General features: G+C 42.8%; 1 protein-coding gene across 2 annotated transcripts in view; it reads right to left on the bottom strand.

Annotated features, from left to right (window-relative positions):
- Nucleotides 1–20,078, bottom strand: part of Ano2 (anoctamin 2) — a 331,044-nt gene that overhangs the window by 262,813 nt on the left and 48,153 nt on the right. For both annotated transcript variants that reach the window (XM_026403278.2, XM_077798741.1), the window contains one exon: nucleotides 4,019–4,117. In XM_026403278.2, the coding sequence (XP_026259063.2) occupies nucleotides 4,019–4,117 (99 nt within the window). The remainder of the gene's footprint in view (nucleotides 1–4,018; nucleotides 4,118–20,078) is intronic.

The raw sequence follows: 20,078 nt of genomic DNA, 5'->3' as shown, positions 1-20,078 counted from the left end.
TTCCGGGCCAAAAGGCCAGGCCTTCCCACCCTCCTGTGCATAGACTTTTGAGTGTCCCTCACAAAATTCTGGCTGTTTTGCTGTTGTTTTTGGAAAACAAAGGCTTCCTTCCAAGATTCTCCCTCCCAGTTAATTTCTATGCTCAGGACTCTGAGTCCCTGGATGCATTACCACGGATTTGTCCAGGTTTGCGATCGACTTCGTGATTTCCTCCCCGTCTTCTCAGTCTCTCTGGACCCTGCTGGGTTATGATCCAAACCCCACTGGCTTGGAGGATGCTTAACTGATCCCAACACATGCCTCATTCTTCCTTCACATTCTACCCGCTAGAATGCAGCTCTCTGCAAATGTGATTTGTTCTCATTTTACTCCCATCCCAAACCCAATGAAAAAGTGAAAATGCCACTGAGCCCAATGCTGGCCCTCCACAGACTACCCTGTCCTTCCTTCCTTCTCCATGCCCCTCTCTCGCTGCAGATACAGAAGTCAGCCCACATCGCAACACTGGGATCAGAGTTTCAGGTTAGTTTTTACAAACACATGCATCTTACCCAGCATACCCAAGCTGTATCCTCCTCATTTGCTTAAAATGCCCAAAGAGAGATCAACTACAAGCCACTGCATTCTATGAGTATATAGAAGATCTGGGGCCATGTGGCTGAACCTGCAGAAGGATGCCAAAATAGTCCACCTGTGTCAAGTCTGGGACCCACAAACACTGGGGAAAGTCTTTTCTGTTATATCTGCAGCCTGTACGAGCAAGACAAGGCTTAGCCTCACCCCAGGCTCCCTAATCCACCAGACTGACAGACTGAATCTGTGCTCTGCTGATAGGCTGCTGTTGACATAGAATTTGATCACTGCTCTGAAGTCTGGGTCTGTGTACTCCTCCTATCACCCTGTGACTATCAGCTCCCTGAGGGCCTGAGCTATTTCCTTAGCCTCAGTGCCTCTCCAAAGACTTCGCACAGCCAGAGCTCCAGCAGTGTTGGCTGCCTATTTGGTCAGGAAGGAAGTTGACTGGGGGACTAGGAATTGAGTGTACACATAAAAATGTTTGAGAAAACAGACACAATGACAAACCCCAGCATTTCAACAGCACTCACTGGATTCTTATAATGACCTAGAGAAGAATGGGGCAGGTATTATTATGCCCAAATTACAGATGAGGAAACTGAGGCTCTGAAAGAGAAAGTGACATCTCCAAATCACACATTAATAAGGGCAAAAGTCTGTTTTGAAGATTTGTTCACTGCAGTTTCCATTACCTTATGCCGCCAGAATAAAAAGGCAGGAGGGAAACCAAGACATGGCTGCTTTGTAATATGTCCTTGCCTATGTCGACTCATGTGACTCATGTACAAATTCAGGTCTAACATAAACTATAGATGGTCAGTTCCAAATAGCTGGTGTATAGGGGCACTGAACCTCTGAGGGCAAATATGTCCTTTATGCAAAACTAGGCTCTGAAGATCTGAGCCTGTGACAGGACAAAGCAGAGACCAGAGACAGGAATGACTGAGGGCTGAGCCTAGGAATGAGGAGGAGAAGGTGGCAGAGAAATGAGAGGAGCAGAGTTCTGACTGGTTATGCATAGAACAGAGAGGGAGGCTAAGGAAGTTGGAAGGGAAAGAGAAAAGGAGAAGGCAAACCTGAGAGCAAAGGAAGGTTGAGGAGGAGGGCAAAGAGGAAAGTCAGGCTGAGTTGGGGCTGGATGAGGATAGGTTCCCTGCCAAAAGGATCATCCTTGGAGGTAAAAATGTCATGGGATATAGAATTTTGCTCACCTACTTTCCAAGGATCAGCCAGCAAAGATTAAAACAGAAAACTACATTCAAATAGAATGAGATTAAGAGAACATTTAGCTGTTCAGATAAATCTTTTTTTGAAAAGAAAGAAGAAGAATATATAGGAATTAGAAAGAAAAGAGAAGCAAAAGAGAAATGAAAGGATTGGCCAAGTTAGGTGCCCAACAGAGGGGAGCAGAAGTCTCCACCCAAGGCTCAGAGTTGGGTTGCATTGCCAGGAGACTGGGAGACTGTCAGCTGAAGGGGAACAAAGGTCCAGAACAAAGATGTGCCTGCATCTGAGGGCACTGGTATTAGGAATGAGAGGACAACGGAGATGAAGCACACAGCATGGAGACTGAGGAGGAAAGATCGGTGCAGTCCTTGTGGATACTCCAGCATGCAACACCCCCACCCCATTTACCTTTTAGAGGCAAAACACTTGTAGCTAAAATTCATACTTTTATTTGTTCATTATTTAATAGGCATTTGTCCATATTCCGCTGAGGTATGGTTCATCTTAATAAATCTGTAAGAACAGAATCTACTGCTTTTTTTCTTTTTAAGCAGGGGATTCATGAGGGCCCAGTCACATGTTAGTATTTAAGGAGTGATTTTTGACGGAGACAGTAGATCTGCTGGCAATAAAGATGGTATTAGCATAGCCAACAATGTAAATCAGAATGATGTTTGTTACAGTTTGGATATGAAGTGTCCATCAAAGACTCCTGGGTCCCAAGTGCAGCAACGTTCCAGAAGCAGAGATTTGGGAAAGTGATTGAATCATGAGGGCTCTGATCTCATCAATGGATTAATCCATGGGAAATTTCATAGCTGCACAGACCATTGGAAGATGGTGAAAACTGTAGGGGGTGGAACCTAATTGAAAGGAGTGGGTCCTTGGAGGTATGTCCCTAGACCCTTTCTCTCTTTTTGCTTCCCAGCTGCCATGAGCTGAGCAACTTTCCTCCGCCACACCCTTCCTGCATGATGTGCTGCCTCATCTCAGGCCCAAAACAATGGAGCCAGCCAACCATGGACTGAAGCCAAGAGTCAAAATAAATCTTTAAATTGTTTTTCTCAGGTATTTTGTCACAGTGATGAAAAACTAACACAGTGTTGCTGAATGTAGTGAGTCTACCAATAGTGGGAAGTGGTAGTGCAGAATGCAATAAATATGGATTCTAATAATGGTTGGAAACATAAAAATCATGGTAATAATAGTATGATGAAGAGAAAAAACTGTTACCACTTCTGAATCAACACTACAGGAATATGAGAGAGACAGAAAGAAAGTGAAATAGAGAGAGATCATCCACAGAGCACCCACAGTTAACCACATTACTATCTGCCCCAGGACCCTCCCTAAGAGACATCTCAGGTGGTCAGAATCAATCACAACCACTCCTTTCCCCTAAAATTCCTTTAAAAAAAAAAAAGTAAGATATGTAAACATACTTCCTTTCTCTTTGGAGCTGTCTTCTGGATTTTTTTTTTTTTTTTACACAAAGAGACATGTCACCTAGGAATTCCATGGGGAGATTTTTAAGTTGTATGTAGACCATTCTAACTGAAGACTACCTGACATGTCATCTCTACCGTGTGACTCTCAACCCAGGTGAGCAGCTGAACCTCCTGGTATCTTCACAATACTGACACCAGAACCTCATTCCATGCCAACAGACTGAAACAAAACCCCAGAGGTGGGACACTGGCCTGAACACGTTGAAAACATATCCCAGATAATTTTAATCAGTTCACCTTCCATTTCATGAAAGAGATAAGTGGAAACTCACCATTGCACAATCTTCAGTGATAGAATTAGAACCAAAACAGGTACCCCCACAGCAAGCTGGGTGCTGTTTTCCCTACACACTGTTGACCCAGTCAGCATGGCTTGCCATCTACTCTCATTGCTATATTCACTCTAGAAAAGTGCCTGGCATTTCTGGGACCCCAAGAAAAGCAGGAAAGGAGTTGTGACAGAAATTAAAAATGGGCCATATTTGGTTTCTCAAGCAGGACAGCCCAGACACAGCTCTGAAATGGAAAGATTTCTCTCCTCATACTTCCCTGTCCCACCCACCTCATGGCCACATACTTAGGATCCCCAGGGAGATGAGTGTGATTTCAATTCCACAAAACCCACATCCCACCTGGCCCTAATCCCAAACTATTCACATCCATCCAGCCCTCAGGAAGCCCAGAACCCAAGAGAAACATTGTCATACTTTTTTGGTGGGAACTTTGATCTTCAAGAATTCTGCCTCTCTGGCCAGCACCTGCCACGGGGCGTGTATCCGGACAAAGATGGATCCCTGGCTTTTATTCTGCAAGGTACAAAGAAGGAAGAAATGGAAACACTTGTAAGGACATAGCTTAAATTCCTTGTTCCCCAACTCTAGAAGCCCAGATTTGTTGTTCTTCAGTTTCTGGTTTTGTTTCCTTTAAACTTCATTAGGAACCAGCTCCCTCCCACCCCATATCCAATTCATATGTTTCAGAAATGTGCTCATCAAAAAAACCAGAGGGTAGTGTTCCCAAAGTGTGGTCCCTGGAAGTGTAGAGACTTCAGAAGGAAAGAAAAAGAGTTGAAACAATTTTGTTCAGAGATTTCAAACATAAGCAATTATAATTTTCACAGAAATTGCTTTACACTCTTAATAACCATTGGTCAGTTTCCCACTGACTAGCATGCAGCAAATAGCCTGCAATTTGTCTTCATCCACATGTGTTTACTGTTCGTTGTTCAAGTTTGTTTTTCTGTTCTACTATTGCACTGTGTTATAGTTCCAAATCACACATGTGGTCTAGCTAAGCCTAAGAGTCGTGATATAAATAATAATGCAAATAGTACAACCCAAAACAATATCATAAACAAGAATTCTAAGCAGGGCTCCAATGAAAAAACAGAACATGAATCTACATCCCAGAGCAAGTGATTGTGCCACGTTGATGTCACTCAAAAATGAAAAGGAAAGAAACTGTGGTGATGAATATTAGAAAATTAGGTTTTATTAACTGAGTAATCCATTTGGCCTTGGCTATTATAAATATTTGTCATATCACAACAGGGATTCATCCTTTTCCTCAAATGAAACCAATTTTTTCCCCAAACACACACAGGAAGAGAAATACTTTCTAATAATAATTTTTTTGTGTGTGTGGTGCTGGGGATTAGACCCAGAGCCTTGTGCATGCAAGGTAAGCACTCTACCAACTGAGTCATATCCCCAGCCGTAATATTAATTTAATCAATTTTGTCACTAAAGAATAAAAGAGGACCAAAACCAATCAGGAAAAACTGGCAAAAGTCTCATTACTGGTGAGACACTTCTAAAACTATTTAACTGCAAAATTCATCACCAATATTATATCCAAAGAGAAAGTGGAACAGACTGATGGCCATTCCTTCATCAAATGGCTATTGAAAATCACCATAAAATCCATGCAGCACAGTGGAAAGATGCTGGTGTGCTGTGTCATTCACATTAGGACAGAGCCACTGAGGGACAGAGGAGATCAGGACTCAGCAAGGGTGCTGCACAGAGAGAAGTGCTCCACAGCTCCTGATTCCATTTACCTGCTGAATATCCATGTTCCAGGGAAAGGAGGTTTTCTGAAATTTTTTTTTTTTTTTTGGTACCAGGGATTGAACGCAAGGGTGCTCCACCATTGAGCCACATCCTCAGCCCATTATTATTATTATTATTATTATTATTATTATTTTGAGATAAGTCTCACTAGGTTGCTTACAGCCTCACTGAGTTGCTGAGGCTGGCTTTGAACTTGTGATCCTCCTGCCTCAGCCTCTGAGTCCTGGGATTACAGGCATGTGCCACCGTACCCAGTTTACCATGTATTTTATGAAGCAGGATGCACAGAAGTCAGTGCCGAGAAGGAACCAACTCTGTTTACAGCAAGCACAAGCAGGTGGTCCTTTTGAAAATCATTCCCTGGCTTCATTCACAGAGACCACTTTTGGTTCAACAATAATGCCCTCTGATCTTGGTTTAGTGTTAAAAATAATGGTGGAAACCATCTCAACTCACAACCTCTGACTGTGCCTTTCCAGTGTGCTGGGTAGAGAAACAGGTGGCATGTGGAAGACCGTTTTCCCCAATGAAGGACACTATGAAGCTACATATGTTTTTGAAGTGAAGATAAAAAGATATTTTCTGAAACTCATAATGCAAAGGAAGATTATTTCTATTATTCTTTAAGTGTTGGCCCCAAAGTACACAAACTCAGTAAGTCAAACAGACAGAACACACCCCACTTCAGGGATGAAAGCTCATGACTGATAAGGTAGAAGAATGAGCACTAAACCATCCAAGATTTCCCAAGACAAATGTGAAAGAATCACATAATCTAGAGTTTGCAAATACCTAAAAATAATAACGAATGGCCACAATGCACATTTATCAATGGTGTATTATGTACCTGAACTGAGCTAAGTGGTTATATGCTTTAGCTCAACACAATATTCACAACCATGATGTAAGGCCAGCGCTAGCATCATCTCTATTTCTCAGAGCTAAGGAAACTGAGACAGGGAACATTTAAATGTTATACAGGTAGTGAAATAAAAATACTTTTCAAATCCAGGAAGTTCTTGCTCTGGTGGTTTTTCTCCTCTCATTGAAGAGAGACATGCCCTGTTACTGAGCATAGTTAAAAACCACATCTAAGAGTTGTAAAAGCACAAACACTCATTTTCAGACTATTATCAAATCACAGGGTAGATAAGCCCTAAGATGAAGCACTCAACCTTCCAGCTCCCAAGTGTGACTTTGTTCTAACAAAACACTGAAATTGGCCTTTAGCAAGAAACCTCTCCAGTTTCCAGGTCCATCTCTGGTTGGAATCTCCCCGACTACTAGGCAGAGTCATCGATCACTGCTGCTTTTCTAACTGTAATTTAAGCTTTTCTGATTCAGCAATAAATGAAGGATAAGAAAAGAAGCCATCTACAAAGTGGACCTGAAGCCCCAGTTCTCTCTCTCATAGCTCCAGAATTGATGCTTTTGGCGAAAGATGGCAGACAGTATCATCCCTTTCACTAAAACGAAATCAAGACATCATTAATTGTAATACATTATGGTTTGTCTTTATTTCCTAATTGGGATGAATGTCTTTTTAACCTTATCTAGACTTGGTGGTTTGGGTGTGTGCCAAATGTCCATTAAGTGGGTGCAGATGTTCAAAGTTTGAGAAAGAGTAGGGATGCCAAGGATCAAATTCCATGACCTTAGTGGCAGATTGCTAGCTGTCCCCTGACAGTCATTCTCATTTTTCTTTTCCAGTTCCAGGAATTGAACCCAGAGCCTCACACATGCTAGGCAAGTGCTCTACCTCTGAGCCACACCCTCCACTCCTCATTTTCTTCATCTCTGAGTAAGCAGATGGCCATGTAAAATCAAGAGTACGTCTCCCTCACAATGAGGTATTTCATAACAGTAATTCTTGGCTGATGTGATGTAGGTAAAATTATGAAGCAGCTTCTGTCAGTCTTCTTCAAAGACAGCAAGTAGAAGCCCTTCATCTTCTTCCCTCCCCTTAATCTCCTGCCTGGAACATGGATATGAGCATCATAAACTCCTCCGCAGTCAAACTCCAGACCAGCAACAGCAAAAGGTCAAAAGAGAAGCTGAGTTTGACCCCATGGAGTATGGTAGCAACCCGGGACTGCCTCCTAGATTTTTTATGAGAAAGAAAAAATTCTACCTCATTTAGCCCATATGAATGTAGAGGCTCTGACCATTTCAGCCTAACCTTATCCTAATGCAAAACGGCTTCCCAATCTTGGGACATTAATTTTCTCCAACAAAGCAGGCTGCTTCTCCATTTTCCCCAAATAGAACTTGTTTGAAATGAAAATAAAAGCTGGAATGCCATTTTGTGGCGCTAACATCTACTCATCATGTTCCTTTCATGTCATGCAATATTGTTACCTTCTCATAAAAAGAAAAACATGCTCTGATGTGAAATATTAGCTGATGTGAAATATTAGCTGGTGTGACTGCCTACGTCTCCTGAAGCACAAACAAATGCATGAAAAACCCTGAGTAGAAAAATCACCAAATGCAGAAGCTCTTTTTCACTATCCCAGGAATCTAAAATCGGAGGTTAACATGTATTAAGAAAAAAAAAGTGCCCTTGTTTTCTAGGTCCAACTGATGCCCATCCTTCCATTTTTGGAGTTGGATTCTTTCAGGCCAAGTAGATGAATGAAAAGAGCTTGGAGCTGCTGATTCAAACAGATTACGATTTGCACACTAGGTTTTACAGCTGTGGGACCTTGAGCAAGTCATTTAATCAAAGGATCCTGTTTATTTACCTGCATAAGGAGAATGAGAAACATTGAAAGACTGTTGGAAGGATTAAAGAAAATTAGGTGAGCCGGAAACAGTGGAGCATGCTTGTCTTCCCAGCAGCTTGGGAGGCTGAGGCAGGAGGATCATGAATTCAAAGCCAGCCTCAGCAAAAGTGAGGCACTAAGAAACTCAGTGAGAACCTGTCTCTAAATAAAATATAAAATAGGGCTAGGGATGTGTCTCAAAGGTTAAGTGCTCCTTAGTTCAATCGCTAGTACCTCCCCCCAACACACATACACCAAATTTTTTCCATCTATTCTCTTTTTTAAAAAAATTTTAAATTGTTTTTTAAATAAATGACAGCAGAATGCATTATAATTCTTATTTCACATATACAGCACAATTTTTCATATCTCTGGTTGTATATAAAGTATGATCACACCAACTCGTGTCTTCATACATATACTTTGGATAATGATGTCCATCACATTCCTCCATCCTTGCTAAACCCCTGCTCCCTTCATCCCCCTTCCACCCCTCTGCCCTATCTAGAGTTTGTCTATTCCTCCCATGCTCCCCCTCCCAACCCTACTATGAATTGGCCTCCTTATATCAGAGAAAATATTCAGTATTTGTTTTTGGGGATTGACACACCAAAATTGAAGGGAGATAGGGAGTAGAGAATAGGGAGCAGGGGGAATGAGGAGGGAAGGGAAACTATTAGGAAATAATACTGGCCAAATTTTCTTGATATTCCGAATGTATGTGTGAATATATAACAATAAATCCCACCACTATATATAAATATAATGTGCCAATAAAAATATGGAAAGAAAAACGTCTCCAGAATTCAAGGACAAGGTCAGAAGACTTTCTGAAACTGACATGCAAGCTGGCATAAAGTGTGAGATCGGAGGATACAACCCATCCCTAAAAGAGTTTTCATAAATAAATAATGTGTAATCAATATGGTTGGGGGAAGCTCCCAAATCTCTTCAGGCAATTAAGATTAAAGTTTATGCAAAATGAGCTGTAACTATAATTTGATTCTGGTCATCAGAGAAAGGAAAATCAGTGCACAAATATTTCTGCAGGAGAGCCCAAGCATGACCATCTATGTCACACAACCATTCCAGTGGCAAGAAATATGATTTTACATATTATGACAGAGCAGTTGAAATGTCCCACAAAACTATGCAATGCCTTTCACTGTGATGCCGTTTTCACAAAGCTCTACAAAATCTATTTCTCCAGTCCTAGGTAATAAGGAGAGGAGCCCAAGAAGAGGGTGTTAGTGTTCTCATCAAGAGAAATGAACACTCCTCAATTATAATCTGACTTTTGGGTTTACTGGTCTCTTGTAATTTATGTTGTCAAGTGGTTTCCTAAACCTGTTCACCACTAAGTACATCTACAGAGAACTGGCTTCACAAAGAGGCAAAGTCAGGACCCCAGCTTGAATCCAAGTCCTGCCCAATCAGCCAGTGTTTTACCCTCTCTTAACCTCCCTTCCTTCTAAAGTTGACTAAGTATCAAGCCTGATGATACGAATGTTGTCTAAAGCAGCAACACCTCTCTTGCTCCTCCCCAGCTTCCAGCTACACAGTCCTCCTCATTGATTTCCAACTGCTCCAGCCAACTTCCCACCTCAGGACCTCCTCATACTCTTTCTCCTCCATTGCAAAGTTCTCTCCACCCCCAGTCCCAGGAAACTATATATAAATATTTGGATCTCAAATTAAATATTCTTTCCTTGGGGTGGGCTTTCCTGTACCTCCGGATTATAGTTGGACCTCTGCTCTTGCCTGCATAGTTCTTTGCCCTTCTCCTTCATAGCAGTGACCCATCAGTTGTCAGTAGGTGTTGACACCTTCCTGGCTAGACCTGATGCTCCAGAAGGATGGAGAAAGCATGTATCTTATTGATTGCTTTGTCCTCAGCAGCCAATACATTACCTGGCATGGAGTTAATGCTCCGTAAATATTTACTGCAACTTCAATATATATATACACCTGGTGGTTCTATTTGGATCCTGTGACCACTTCCCAAAAACTGGCAATCATAGCCCAGAAAGTAATTGGTATGTTGTGGCCAACAGAATTAAATCTAATTTAGTTTTGATGAAATCATTTAATTATTTGTCTTTTCTGAATGTTTCTCTCATGCCAATTAACGAAAGTTACTCAAGACTTCACCTGATCACGAACTTTATAAAAAACTGAGAGAGTTTCTCCAGTCCAATTGGTAGCCCCAAGTCCTCACTGCATTTGCAGTCCCTGCTCCCTGTGCAATTGCACAAACTCATTCTTGTGCTCATGAAAGCCATCCTAAACAGAACTGAAGCTACAGAGACCTGGAATCTCTCTGCCATAATTATCAGCTCATAGGGGTATTGTAACATTAAAGAGATGTATCGGGGATACTCTGGAAAATAAGAGAGACTTCCAGTGTAAAGATTTTGGGTATCTTAACTCATCCAGCATTAGAGTGCTATGGTGTCATCCAACATCCCCATGCTGACAGCTCAGAGTTGAGCCAGAGAGAAATTTCACTGGAGTGAATTGATTTGGCCACAGGACTCTTGAGTCAGAAAGCCCTCCAAGGATACCGACATTTCTCAGAACAAATGAAGACCTGGATCCTTGCAGGGTGATTGTCTGGACTTGGACACACAGCTAAGCACCAGCAGAGCCAAGAATGAAATCCAGGTTGCCTGGCACCAGGATCCATCCACACTGTCCATAAGAGACAGGCAATTCTGCAGCCCCTCCCTTCCCAAAACATTAGGTAGCTAGGGCTGGAGAGTAGGGTGGACTTCTACCCCCCAACCGACTCTCTCAGCACTCCTGCTGCTGCTCCAGGCTCTTGGTGAGATTGTGCTGATGGTTTGTCTTCTTGTAATCCAAAGATTGCATGTGGCTTCACAAGACCACGGCTTCCCTCGAGAGAGACAAGAGTGAATGGGAGGCAGCCCCAGCCAAACATTGGAAACTGATACTCCACAAGCCTCCTTCCCCACAGTCCTGCCAAGCCACCTCAGTGCTGACCCCAGAGGCCTCCGTGTACTCTGGTCCCAAGCCCTGCTGTGAGCTGAGAACATCAGCTGCAGCACATCATGGCCTGAGAATGGGACTGTCAGAGGAAGGGTGGGGAGAGGAGCATGGAAGGAACAAAGGGGGAGAAAAGAGAGACAGGCTCCCACAGACTCCTCCAAGACATTACCAACCTAGGTACCTGGGATCAGCAGGGACCAAGAAAACATGGTCCCACAGTGAGAGTTAGAGAACCCCAGGGAACCCCACACAGATGGAGGAGCTCTACCAGGCAGTGCTGAGGTGGCAGCCAGGAAGCCATTATCATGGAATAAGGAGGAGTCTGGATAGCCTTGGGATGGAGGTCTTCTGACACAAGAACAGGGAATTATCTGAGATGGGTCTCACAACTGCTTTGCTCAAGGAACACCGTCATCTATCCATGTCATTGCCTTAATCTCCAAAGCCTTAACTTTATTGCAGCTCCAGAAACTCCCAATATACAATGAGGGACCTCCCAGAGACAACGCAAGTGGGCATTAGGCACAGGGAAGAACTCCCTGTCAAAGGGAAGAAAGATGAAAACTTGCTCCTGGGAACTTGTTGGGTGAGAGCAAGGAAATCACCTCTCCAGGATGAGGATGATGGTTAATGATCAGCAAAGGCAGAGAACAGATCCCAAAGCTCACCAAGCCCTGTCCCACACCCTAAAAGACCAGAAATATGACCCTTCTTATGAAAAAGGCTTCCCTTAGTCCCCGACTAAAGACTGGAAACTACCCAACCAGAGACTCTGGGAAATGGAAACTTAGCCACTCTTGCCATACTTCTGGGCACCAAAATGGGTGGGCACCCAGAAGAAATGATCTCTGGAACTGTCATCACACTCAGTACTCTTTGTAGAGCTTCTCAGTACACTCCAGACAGGAGTCACCCAGGAACCACTGCTCACAGTCCAGCTGAATCAGCAGCAGCAAGGTGCAACCCAGGGAAATGGAACTCAGACCCACCACCACAAGGATTAAGAGAACCTACTCCCCACTTAATCCCTGAGCTACAGATCCCCCTGAGGGCAACTCAGCACCCTGAAAGGATCCACGTGGGCAGTCAACAGCAGAGTGTGACGTGTTCTCTGAGCTTCATTCTACTTCAGAAACCCTACAACTAGAAGAAACAGGGAATATTCTTCACCACCACACAAGATAGGCCATGGGGAGGCCATGGATTCCAGGACCAGAGGACCTAGCCTTGGGCACCAGCTCTGTTACCTACCAGCTGGGCCATTTTTGACAAACCACCATAACTCTCTGAGATGAAGGAACATTGTTAAAATAACTACCAGTAATCATACCACTTGGAATTCATTTCTCTCTTTGGGGTAGAGAGAGAAGATGGGAGGGGAGGGGAGGGGGGATAGTTGAGGATAGGAAAGGTAGCAGAATACAACAGTCACTAATACGGCATTATGTAAAAATGTGGATGTGTAACTGATGTGATTCTGCAATCTATATTTGGGGTAAAAATGGGAGTTCATAACCCACTTGAATCTAATGTATGAAATATGATATGTCAAGAGCTTTGTAATGTTTTGAACAACCAATAAAAAAATAATAATACCACTTGGAGGGGTCTGGGGTTGTATCTCAGTGGTAGAGCACTTGCCTAGCACTGTGAGACACTGGGCTCAATTCTCGCACTGCATAATTTCATAATAAATAAATAAATAAATAAAGATCCATCAACAACTAAGAAAATATTTTTTTAAAAAAATACCACTTGGAGGAGAGAAGAATAGACTACAAAAGGACATGTGGAAATGTTGGAGGTGGTAATATATTCATTATCTTGACTGTGGTGATAGTTTCACAGGTATATACATTTGCCCAGGCTCAGTAGATTACATACTTTAAATATTTGCAGTTTATTTTATATCAATTATATCTCAATAAAGGCAGAGGAGAAAGACATACAAGAGTATAAAAGAATGCCACAACTCCCCACAACTTTTTTGTTTAAAAATATGATTTTTTAATGAAATGTATTATTTGTTAAATAAATATACTCATTTAAATATATTATATATTATGTTTTTAATTAGCAAATATTCAGAAATGAAGGATGATTCCATGGTATCTCAAGATCAAATGAGATTAATATATATTTAGGTACTTTATTAACTATAAAACATGCCCCTTGGCCTTTTTAGTAATCCCATCATGGGGGAAATCACAGCTAAGCCCACCGAGGCAATAGTCCCTGACACATAACTGAACAAACCAATGTTTCTCTTGGGAGTTTGCACTGCTGAAAGTAACAGACTGATTAAAATCCAGTAGCCAGAGATAAAATTTCTACCAAAAAAAAAAAAAGTCTAAGAATCCGTAGTCCCTGAAGATGTTGGCAGAAAGGACAGGACCTCTCCCAAAACTAAAGAAGGCTAACAACTGGGCTTCAGGTACATAGAACCAGCTGCAAACAGAGGAGAAAAGATCATAGATAACCATTTGGAAAAACCAGAGAAATGCTGCCCTTTCCCATTCATCACAGTAAAACTATTTTGAACAGTCAACATCCTGCAAGTGGAATCAGATGCTGCAGACTCCAAACTCTGTGTGTGCTTCCCACCCGCCCCCAGCAGGACACTAGGAGCATTTCACTCTGGAAGGAATAGAAGGCAGATGGAGAGTAATGGGCAAAGGATACCCCAGTTGGTGACTAGGAGATATTTAGACCACAGAGGACCAATGGGTCCTGGTTGGCCTGGGACGGTCCCAATTTATTTCCCTTGTCTCATCATCCCATCTAGTCTAACATCTAGCATTTTAAAAAAATGTCTTGGATTGGATAATAAATCACAGAGTCATTCTAGGGATAAACAGTGAGCACCACTAAGTTCAACAGCCATCAAATCTATGGGTAGGAATGTCCATTATCTCCCTTATGGCCTTCATTTCTTTGACCAATATGAAAATAGATGCTTCAGAGAGCAGCCTTTCCAAGCATTTAAAGGTCCATTATATTATCCCTAAAAGTACCCCTATCCCAACTCAAAACTTATGATTCTTCAATTGTACTACCTTCTTTCCACTCCTCAAGACACTTCTATAAAACTTTCATGTTATCAGTAATGAACTCCTCACCCAGTGATGTGCCCCAGCCTTCTCTTGGTGGTGACTCACCTCTCCCCTAAGGAATATCTTCACTATTTTCCTATGATTCAATCATTCCAACACTTTTCAACTCAACAAGTATGTATTGTGTAGTAACCATGTGCTCAGAAATGTGCTAAGAGTCAAGGACACACAAAAGAAATAAAAGCCATCATACCATCACACAGTCAGTCTTCAATCTTTTTGGAAACCAGATAAATGATATCTAATACAGGAGGAAAATGACAATCATGACTAGGGTTATTAATGTCCAAAGGGACAAGAAAACTAATGAATGGTCATTTGTTCTTTGTCTCCCCTTTCACCCATCAGATTTTTTTTTCATCTCCTAGATCTCAGTTGTATGTTTTTAGTAGAATGGTTCCCTTCAACAACTCCAGAGAGAAGGCTGAATAGCTTGCAAACTCGCCTATCCATCCCCTTGACCACAATAATTGCATTACAAGCACATTTCAGAACTCGTCAAAACCAGTAGGATTCAAGGAAATGTTGGCCAGGGTTTGGGGGGAGAGAAGCTTTCTCTGTCAGACTCTGAAGAGGATGGGGCAGTCAATTCACTTGATAAAGGAAAGATCTGGGCCAGCCAAGGGGTTATTCAGTAAACAAGGGATGAAGTGGACCATACAGAAGGTTAAGCACAAAGATTTCTGGAGAAGCCGGGGATCTTTGGGGCTATTATTTAAGCTGCTGGATCAAGTCTCACCAGCCCTGATGGTGGGCTTTCTGGTAACCTGAATTTATACGTTTCTTTTGTTGTTTAAGTCAGTTTAAGCTGGTTTTGTATCAATGCAACAAAGAGTTATGGACTAGAGGAGACAGAGGCAATGTTATAGAGAGTTATACTTTGAATGCCTTATGATAGGATTTTCACATGCAGAAAGGATTGTGGATGGCACAGAAGAGAACGAACAAGATGGGCAAAGTTTCAATGAGGAAAGAGCACACATATGGAGACCAGCCTGCCTGAAGCAGAGAAGAAGCAGGAGAGCCAGGATGCTGAGATATGGGCTGTGATGGCCATATTGTCCACCAGGTGGCTGTTGTCCATGAACCTCACAGTAGTGATCTTGATGGATCAACCTGTTACTTTCACCCAGATTCATTATATGTTCAGTGAGATAAACAATGATGAGAGAGTCCCCTTAGTTATAGGACCCTTGAAGAAACGTCTTTTCCTTTAAGAACTTCCACTCATTCTCCAGTGAGACCAACAACAGTCCATCTGCTCTGGAATTGGTCTAGCTGTGGTCCAACAAAATAAAGGAACAAGCTTGCCTGTGACCCTCTGCTGATCATGGAGGCAGGGTTCTGAAGTCAGGGCTCTGACTTTCCTTCTGGGGACCATCAATCCTTCACAACAGAGATCCAACAGAGAGGCAGGGTGGACTTCAACATGTACAAACAAGCTTTAAAACCTTCCACAAAAACTGATTACCTTCCGGCTTGGCAGCACACATCTATTATCCCAGTGACTTGGGAGGCTGAGGCAGGAGGGTCACATGTTTGAGGCCAACCTGGACAACTTAGCGAAACCCTGTTTTAAAAAATAGAAAGGCCTAGGGGTATAGCTCAGTGGTAAAGCACCCCTGGGTTCAATCCCAAGTACCAAGCAAGTAAACAAAACTGATTATAAGCCTTCATCAGCTGAAGAACTCTCTTAAAACAATATTTCAAGAGGTTACATGTTTGAATTTAGGAGGGACACAACCCCACCTGCTCAGCTCCTCTGGAGCCTTGATGTAGCCTCCGTGGCACAAACCTCAAGAGCAGCACCATCCCCTTTAGAAATGGGTGGAAGCTCTCAATTGTCATAGTGGCTGGGGAGCAGCATTAATATTTAGCAGATAAAGGGAAGGACATCAAACATTAAGAAAAATTACCCTTTCTGATATATGGGACTCCCCTGAGTCTCTATGCTCAGGGAGATGTTGTTGAAAACCACTTGTGCTGTCCTGCAGACCCATCAGCCTGACGCTAGCTCTGGTATTTGCAATTATCACACCAGTTCCCTGCCTCCATCCCACCACACTCTGATTTGAGATATTTTGAGGTAGAGTTCAAAGAAGTCAGTTTAATAATGAAAGCCACTGAAATAGCTAATATCTATATCTAGGATCTGATATTAATGAACTGATGAGGTACACTCAGGAAAAGTCCTATTGCTATGATGAAAATAATAAATAGTGGAATCATTTTGTGGACTCCCCAAAATATCCAGATGAGCCCACCTGCCTAGAGTGCTACAAAAATAATCCATTTAATCCATTAGCCTAGAGTGGTTTTGGTGTCAGGAGAAGAAGTAGCTAGACTTGCTGAGAAGCAGAGTACCTTAAAGAAACTCAGATGAAAATCTCATTCTTTTTCTCCCTCCCTCTATAATCAGGGATCAATAACATAATCCCTCTGAGTTTCAGTTTCCCTTTTTGTAAAATAGGAAAAAATAATAATAATTGAAGCAGCGGTGACCTCACAGAGTTCTTGTGAAGATCAGCGGTAATGGAGGGAAGGTACCTAGCACAATGCCTGGCACACAACAGGTACTCAATGCTAATAATTAGATTCTGCAGATGGTGTTCTCTGGCCAGAGGAATTTGAATTAAAGGGGTTTGTGCAATCCAGTTTCCAGCATCCTCCCTTTTTTCCCAGAAAAACCTGGCTCCTGGGGCATTTTTCCCTATATGAGGTGAGAGACCAGTTTGGAACTTGTCCCCTCCACACAGCCAAAACAGGCTCTTCCACAGCCGTGACCCAGTGCACACACACTTGGATCTAGCCTGGCCTGAGACTGCCTGTCCTTCCCCATAGCCTCTGGTGTGGAAGAGAGAGGTCATCAACCATGCTAATTAAATCTGCAGATGATAACAAACTGGGCGGTGTTGCAAACAGCACCAGAGAGGATGGGGAAATAAATGAGAAGGGACCTGGGGAGTTTAGAAAATATGGGACAGGAAATAACAAAATGAGATTCAATGCAGAAGAATGCAAGTCACTCCAACTGGGGGAAATAATTAGAAACATAGACAGAGGAGGGGAAGGAGATGCTGAAAAAAGACTGAGGACATGAGTAGGTTAGACACAGGTGGCTAAAGAGTGAATGAGCAAGAAGTAAGAAAGAAGCTGAGCATGGTGGCGCACACCTGTAATCCCAGCTGCTCAGGAGGCTGAGGCAGGAAGATCATGAGTTCAGAGCCAGCCTCAGCAACAGCAAGGCACTAAGCAACTGAGTGAGGTCCTGTCTCTAAACAAAATACAAAAAGAGCTGGGGATGTGTCTCAGTGGTCAATTGCCCCCGAGTTCAATCCCTGGTACACACAGACACACAAAAAGAAGTAAGAAGAAGTGGGGGCCAAGAAGCCTGGAGGTAAGGCCACACAGAGAAGGTGCTGGTCATGACTAAGCTGCTCTCTTATGCCCCCTCCAGCAGAGCCACTCGCCATTCTCCAAGGCTCTCTTCCAAAGACCATCTCCACAGAGGCTCAAGCTCAAGTTGCACCTTCTGCAAGAAGCTTCTTCCAATCTCTTCACTTAGCACTCACCGATGATAACAGTGCCGATTGTGGGCACCTTCCCATGTCTGACTCTCCTGTCTGCCTCCAGGGGGCAAAGACCTAGCTGTGCAGCTTGCTAAGCCCATGGTAGACTTTCATTAAAAAATGAGGGTTGACATTATCTCGACGAACATGACAAAGAATTGCTCTCTTCAACCCCTCATGGGTCAAAAGTGTACCCGAGGCCCCTCTGTTGTTATCTCTGTGCTCTCAACTCCAAGACAATGCCTAGTGCATGGTACCCTGAATCAAATACATGTGGTATGCTTAGCCCTTACTTGTGCCAGAACACAAAACAGGAGTCACCTGGGGTCCAGGAGAAAGAAGATAACTAACCAGTTGAGGAAAAATAATGGGGCAGATGCATGTCTCATGTGACAATGGCTCCTCCAATTTAGCCATGACACAGTTGGTGTCTTCTCCAAGACTACAGTGTTCTCCCTGAGGCACCTGCTGTCTTTCACTTGAAAACTTCATGATCCATAATCACTATAAAAAAATAATCAGGAGAATACGGTATAATTCATGCTCGGGGAATTTGTAGAAGTCTCTCTGGCCTAGAGAGAAATCTAATTACTATCTTGGGTCACTTTCAAATCAATGTTGTTTTAGTCAGCTTTTTCACTGTTGTGACTAAAGGATCTGACCAGAACAACTGTAAGGAGGAAAAGTTTATTTGAGGGCTCAAGGTTTCAGAGGTCTTAGTCCATAGAAGGCTGGCTCCATTTCTTGGGGCTTGAGATGAGACTGAACATCATGGTGGAGTGTGTGGTAGAGGGAAGCAGCTCACATCATGGTGATCACAAAGCACAGAGACTCCACTGTCTAATACAAATTATATACCCCAGAGCCATGCCCCCAATTAACCACTTCCTCCAGCCACACTCCACCTGCCTCCAGTTACCACTCAGTTAATCCCACCAGGGATTAATTCACTCATTAGGTTAAAACTTTCACAACCCAATCATTTCTCCTCTGAACCTTCTCAAGGATTGAGCTTTTGGAGGATACTCACATCCAAACCATAACAAATATCTTGTGAAGAAAAGCAGAAGTCCCTTCATAAGTCCAAGAAAACCACAGTTCTCAATAAACCTGTGTGTTTAAAGAGATGAAGAAAGCAAATACTAAAAACTTGCTTTGGCTCAGCCTCCTTTGGCACTAGGAAAAACAGGAGGGGAAAGTAAAACATGAACCGTGCTGAACAACCCCCTTAGAGAAGCTCAGGGATGAGGCTGTCCAAGCCAACAGGCCTCTCCACCACTGTGAAAGCCCACAGTCTGTTCTGCACCTCTGAAGCCACACTATTCCAGTGGTGCTTGCCTCTCTGGGGCAGTGAGGAAGACAAAAGACACACTGACGAGACATAGAGACCAGGTCCTGAAGCCAAGTCTGGCACTTCTCATTGTGGCACCTTAGGAGTGATATACCTGAGCCTTCCCAGAGCTCTGGTTTCTGCTTACCTGTGAACCTCTGAAAGTCCCCTTCCCCTGAAAGGTCCTTGACCCTCAAGAAGGGCAGGAATTCTCTCCATACCTCAAACTAAAGAACTTTGCTTTCAAGCATTTGGCTGCAAATATCATATGATGGGCTGCAGAGTTCCCAAGAGTGAGCCAGTACAGAGACCGAGCCTGGATTCCTTCTTCTTTCCCCAAGAGTCCCTTCCCTTCTCAGATTCTACAACTTGAAAGAATCAAAGATCCTTACTCAGGGTAAGGCATCACTGCTGAATGAAAAATACAACAGATACCAGCTGCAAATACCACTATTTATTATGCTTACCAATCATACTACTATGGCTACATGCAGGTGTATAGATCACGCACTGAACAGAAGAACTCTGTTCAGGGGCATGAACTATAGAGGAGGTATCTTTTATTTAATAGTATATTTACTATGATAGCATTCTGATAGATAACAGTAAAATGTCCTGATCAAACAGAAGCAAAGCATTAAGACAGTTTTCAAAAAAATACACTATTTTTTTTTCAAAAACAGCATCTTATTAAATGACCCAAAGACACCATGTGGGCCAACTGAGCCCCATCTTTACCATGGATGCTGACCCTCAGAGAAACAGCCAGAGAAAGATGATAGGAGCATTTTATATCCTTACTTCTGCCCCAAAGCAAAACCTATACTCAGGAATATAATCTGAAAAGTCATCCATACAGGTTGTAAATGACAGGAAGACCAAAGCCAAACCAGGGGATATTTATATTTT

Source organism: Urocitellus parryii, chromosome 5 (assembly GCF_045843805.1).
Source record: "Urocitellus parryii isolate mUroPar1 chromosome 5, mUroPar1.hap1, whole genome shotgun sequence".
Lineage (NCBI taxonomy): Eukaryota > Metazoa > Chordata > Mammalia > Rodentia > Sciuridae > Urocitellus > Urocitellus parryii.
This window is presented reverse-complemented; position numbering and strand designations above follow the sequence as displayed.